Below are 6,000 nucleotides of genomic sequence, written 5' to 3' on the forward strand. Positions count from 1 at the left end.
TCGCTCCTCACCTCCTTTCCTCCACTTTCCCACTACCACTCGTCTCCTACCCGGAAGTGTGTGGAGAAGAGGAGAGAAAGAGGAGGCGTGAAAAAGATTGGGACAGCTTACCTGCTTCTCTATCGTCAAAGTTGTCATTGACTTGTTGAAGTAAATATTGTCATCAGCATTATCTGTTGCAGAGCCCATAGCCAGTCACTGGTCTGGCACATGGTCAACCCATTTAAAGCTGCAACTAAAGTGGTTGTATGTAAAGTAGCCTGTACAAACATGAACCTGACATTGTGGTTCGCGTTGAGACGCTAATTAATATGTAATCAAATCAAAATAAACATCTCATAGTTAACACACGTAACAATTTAGCCGACTGTAATTCCAGAATCACAATGTGCCTGATGTCTGACATTCAGAGCACAAATTCTCAGCTCATTGCATCTCACATAGTCTAATTCTGAAACATCCGTAAGCAAAATGAATATGGCGCTTCATATTATCTGTTTCCCAGTGTTCAGTGTTTGTGTAAAAAACAATTATTTACCACTGTAATTTCTGAAATCAAATGTTGCTAATAAATACGTCCTTTGGAAATAGTTGGTTGAATAAATTCATTAATGCATATTCACATACTGAAATAATTGCTGTCATGCTTATTTGTTTTAGAGTCATGTATCAATAAATAAATAAATAAATAAATAGATAAATTGCCAAATTTGTCTGTAGGATTGGTTATGAGCCACAAAAACCGACATTTTGTAATCCATTCTATATGTGAGTTGATTTGAAAGATGGGTTTCTGGGGCACGGAGATGGTAGTGGAGGGAAGGAGGAAGCATTTGTTGAGTATTGGGACGCACCCACAGTGCCTATTGTTAGGTCAGAGAGAGAGCAATCTCAGCCATCTCTTCACAGCGCCCCCTTAAGGTCACCAGGGTAATTACATTCTGTCAACAGTAATGGTGCCTATTGATGGGAGGGTGAAGTTCACCATCTACAGCCCTGCAATGCCAGTAGTTATGTGACTGAACACAGTGCCCCTGCTGGTCTGGAGGTATTACAGTAAGCTGTTATCATGTACATGACAGAGGGGCTCATTGCTGGTGTTCTTGTGGGGTGAAATTGGTCATCACAAACCCATTTTAGAGGGAGTGCAATGCAGTCTTTCTGGAAAGTGCTTTCACGGGCACTGACAGCTCGACTCCTGGAGCACAGACTTTTATGCATTTTAATTCTCACTCTCGTGACTGCAGATCTGAAACTTAATCGAAAACAGGATACATTTTAATGCCATGACATTCATCTTAAGTGGCCCAATGCATTTATTTGTAAAGGTGGTCTTAAAAATCACCATTTTTATAACATCAGACATACATTTTTTATTTTATTTTATTAATATTATTTTGTATTCTTTATTTTTTTACCTGCAGCTATAATGGGGTTGTAGCAGAAAATCAAATCGACATCGAATAGAAATATGACATGAAGTATGTCATTTATAAACACCAGCAATATGACTGTAGGTCTGACATGACATGTCTGTTCTGATTGGATATTACCTGGACATAACTTGCACTTTTGATTGGCTGCCCACTAGATGGTCACACTGCTGATTGGTTAAGATAGCATAATTTCTTTGGGTATACTTAAATCCTTGACACCCGTGTTCTCTGTCTCCCACAGTCTATCCGGGAGGTGACAGGCTATGTGCTGGTGGCCCTGAATCAGTTTGACTACCTGCCCCTGGAGAACCTGAGGATCATCCGGGGCACCAAGCTGTACGAAGAGCGCTACTCCCTGGCCGTCTTCCTCAACTACCGCCGCGACGGTAACTTCGGCCTGCGCCAGCTGGGGCTGAGGAACCTCACCGGTGAGCCTGGCCATTTCCATGGTGACGCCGCGGGTGTCTGCCTGTGCCAGACTGTCTCAGCCAGTCTGTATCGCACCTTCTGTCCGTCTGTCCGTTCCAAGATGCCTCTCACTCTATCTCTGTGTCTTTCTCTCCTTATGTTTCCTTCTCTTGTCCAGTCTGTTTGTTTGTATTTCTCTGTAATTCTTGTCATTTGTAACTGACAAATCCAGTCCTTCTGTGGCATTATAAAGTGTCAAATCCATCCCAGGACTTTTGTGACATTATGAAGTGGAGGCCACTGTGTGAATCACAGATTAGATTCAGGAACTTGGGAAATAAATGGCAGTAATCACCAAGGTATTATGTGAAGAGACTTTTTAATTTTAATTTTTTTTTTTTTTTTAGAATAATACCACAGCTACCCTTGGACTGTTGCCTCAAAATATGAAGTATCAGGGATGTGCAGAAAATGCCACAACTTTAATGGATTATGATGATTTTTTTGACATTTGGGAATAATGAAGGTTCTGTTCTACCTTGCCTATAGCTCATGGCAGAATAAATCAATTGCATTGAGTCATTAAAATAATCTTAAAATAATTACTAGAAATTTGCTCGCATATTCAAAACATAAGCATAATTCTTTATTTATTAAGTTTATTATTCTTCCACATGCTCATTCCTGTTTTTAAAGTTTCGGTGCCATTAATCACAAATGATGCGAGGTGAGGAATTCTGCAGCTGAATTAAATTGAGATTTTGCTTTCTTATTTCATACTTGATCTGAAATCATTTTTTTGGCAGGACTACTTGGGGAAAGCGTGTGCGGAAAGGAGAGTTTTCTCATTTTCTGTGTTTATAGAATATATCGTGAAGCTGAAAGGAAAGCCTTGTCGACTGAATGCAAATACAGTCACTACAGCTACAACTGCAATCCCAGGAAATACAACCTACCCACTTACTTATACTAGTACTTATAAAAATGCTGTCACCCCTGTTTTCTCCTTGATTTGGAATTACCAGTGGTAATGCATCAACGGTCATTGTCTTTTCACTGTCAGGTAAGTATTATTTTACTCTCTCTTGAAGCACGTGGTGTTAGCTACTGTTTCTTATCACGTTACAGTTTTGCGAGTCTGGCTCACACAGACATGAGATGGAGGAAGATGCTTCATGTGTAGGCGGACTTGCAGGTGCCAGAATGTCCAGTAGGAGTCAGTGGTGAGCGATGAGATGCTGTCAGCCCAGCTTCGTGAAACCGTCCTGTCCCTGGGTGTACTCCAGAGGTGACCGCATGTTACTGGCAGTAGTTGGTCAGGATTCAAGACCATGGGGCCCATTCATGCCCTCAACCCTGCTTTAGCATAAGTCGCCCATCAACACCTCGTGCTAGTATTTTACCCTGGAGTCCTAGACTGGAATTATATGAGTGTCTATGAGTCTTTACCATCTCACCGAGTCAGTGAATCTTTACCCTCTCACTGAGTCTGTGAATCTTTACCATCTCACTGAGTCAGTGAGTCTTTACCATCTCACCGAGTCAGTGAATCTTTACCCTCTCACTGAGTCTGTGAATCTTTACCATCTCACTGAGTCAGTGAATCTTTACCATCTCACTGAGTCAGTGAATCTTTACCATCTCACTGAGTCAGCAAATCTTTACCATCTCACTGAATCAGTGAATCTTTACCCTCTAACTGAGTCTGCAAGTCTTTTCTCTCTCACTGAGTCTGTGAGTCTTTACCTTATTTAAAAAAAACAACCAAGTTTCTGGTTTTTTTCCTAATTGCCCAGTTTTACTAAATCGCCCATGTTAGTGAGAGGAAGCACTGCTCCGACCCTGTCCCCCCAGCAGCCTTCTTCAGGCCGCATCATCTCGAGCCCCTGATTCTGAAGCCATCAGGATGCCTTGCGGCGATCCCCCCTGCCGAGTCCCTCCTCCCACCCTCAGAGCGGTGGGCCAATTATGCCGCTCCCTCCTGCGCACACATCCTCAGAAGAGCATTACTTCTGCACACATCCTCAGAAGAACATTACTTCTGCTCGCATCCTCACCCAACCTCACCCCCTTCTGCTCACATCCAACCTCACCCCCTTCTGCTCACATCCTCACCCAACCTCACCTCCTTCTGCTCACATCCAACCTGACCTACTTCTACACACATCCTCACCCAACCTCACCTACTTCTGCACACATCCTCACCCAACCTCACCCCCTTCTGCTCACATCCAACCTCACCCCCTTCTGCACACATCCTCACTCAACCTCACCTCCTTCTGCACACATCCTCACCCAACCTCACCTCCTTCTGCTCACATCCTCACCCAACCTCACCTACTTCTGCTCACATCCTCACCCAACCTCACCTCCTTCTGCTCACATCCTCACCCAACCTCACCCCCTTCTGCACACATCCTCACTCAACCTCACCTCCTTCTGCTCACATCCTCACCCAACCTCACCTCCTTCTGCTCACATCCAACCTCACCCCCTTCTGCACACATCCTCACTCAACCTCACCTCCTTCTGCTCACATCCTCACCCAACCTCACCTCCTTCTGCAAACATGCTCACCCAACCTCACCTCCTTCTGCTCACATCCTCACCCAACCTCACCTCCTTCTGCAAACATCCTCACCCAACCTCACCTCCTTCTGCTCACATCCAACCTCACCTGCTTCTGCTCACATCCAACCTCACCCCCTTCTACACACATCCTCACCCAACCTCACCTCCTTCTGCAAACATCCTCACCCAACCTCACCTCCTTCTGCACACATCCAACCTCACCCCCTTCTGCACACATCCTCACCCAACCTCACCTACTTCTGCTCACATCCTCAGAAGAGCATTTTTAGGTATCAGAATGCTGTGGAGCGTCAGAAAAGGAATGGCTTTCCAGAAGTTTCACTAAAAAACCGGCGCAGCATACTGTAAACACCTAAAGCAAATGTTGAAGGACTTCATCACCCTTGTGGCTTGTAGATTACCTGGAAAGCTTTCCCTCTTCTTAGGTTTTACATGTTCCTGTTAATCAGTGCAGGAGACGCTGGGACTGACAGAGCCTGTGTAAAAATGGGAACAAGCGTTGGCGTGTTTGTTTTGGAGTTTGCTTAGCCATGGGGGAAGTCGGAAGAGATGCAGCAAACTGTCAATATTTAAAATAAATTAAAACAATAAACAAAAAGTCTAGGCCGACAGTTGCACAAACAGCCCCGCTGGGCTCTGGCCTACAAAGCTCTTAATATTCTGTTTAAAAAAAGTTGTTTGGCAGATGAGATGAAATGGAATGAAATATGCAAAGCTATGCATATAATATACCAGAGTGATTACTCAGTTATGAGTTAGCATTATATTATATAATTAGCATTTGGAAGGGAAATGGGCAACCTGCATACACATGCGCATAAATACGTACGCACACGCGCATGCACACGCGCGCGCACAAGCACATACAAGCGCACACTTTGCAGGCTTTCTGTTGCAAGTCTGAAATGGGCTCCTGTCTCCTCAGTGGGGATGTGAAAGTAAATTCAGGGAGGTCAAGAGTAGCTGCTTTAGAGGGGCAGCTGCCTAACCCCCCCACAAAAGCAACAGCACCATGCCGTCTTGTGCAATATCTCCAGCTGGCTCTGTCTCTCTGCGAGGTGTATCCTCCTTGTCTATAGATTGTTTAACTCTAACCCTTGTTACTCTCTAACTGAAGTGTACTCGCTCCCTACCGCTGCTATTCAATTATCTGAAATTACCTTTCAGTCTTACCCTGTGTGAGCTCACAACACTCCTTATACACATCCAGCGTTGAGCCAGTCCAGCAGAAATACTGAAAGGTACCAGTTGTAGCAGCCAAGGGTGCAATCAGATTTGCGGCTAAGTGTCCTCATCCGTAAGCAGTTACACTGGTCTGTAAGTACAAGCTTGGTTGAATGACTGTGGATTGACTGGCCTGTAGGAACGTTGGGGCTCCGTGGTAGACAGCCGTGGGCAGGAGATTGGTCAGTGGCAATGCTGTTATGAAGCAGAGAGTCTCACTGTGTTTATGTATTTTAGCTCATGGGTATACTAATGGTATGGAATGATCCGCTGGATCGCATTAAGCCAGGCTAGGGGCGCTAACATAAAACACACTAAGAAGAGGGGCAGATCACCGTGG

At 44.6% G+C, this 6,000-nt stretch overlaps 1 protein-coding gene across 1 annotated transcript in view; it reads left to right on the forward strand.

Annotated features, from left to right (window-relative positions):
• The window catches only part of LOC133116879 (receptor tyrosine-protein kinase erbB-4-like), a 235,788-nt gene that overhangs the window by 121,996 nt on the left and 107,792 nt on the right, over positions 1 to 6,000 (forward strand). The window contains exon 3 of the mRNA XM_061226882.1: positions 1,678 to 1,864. Within this exon, the coding sequence (XP_061082866.1) occupies positions 1,678 to 1,864 (187 nt within the window). The remainder of the gene's footprint in view (positions 1 to 1,677; positions 1,865 to 6,000) is intronic.

Source organism: Conger conger, chromosome 17 (genome assembly GCF_963514075.1).
Source record: "Conger conger chromosome 17, fConCon1.1, whole genome shotgun sequence".
In the NCBI taxonomy this organism is placed as follows: domain Eukaryota; kingdom Metazoa; phylum Chordata; class Actinopteri; order Anguilliformes; family Congridae; genus Conger; species Conger conger.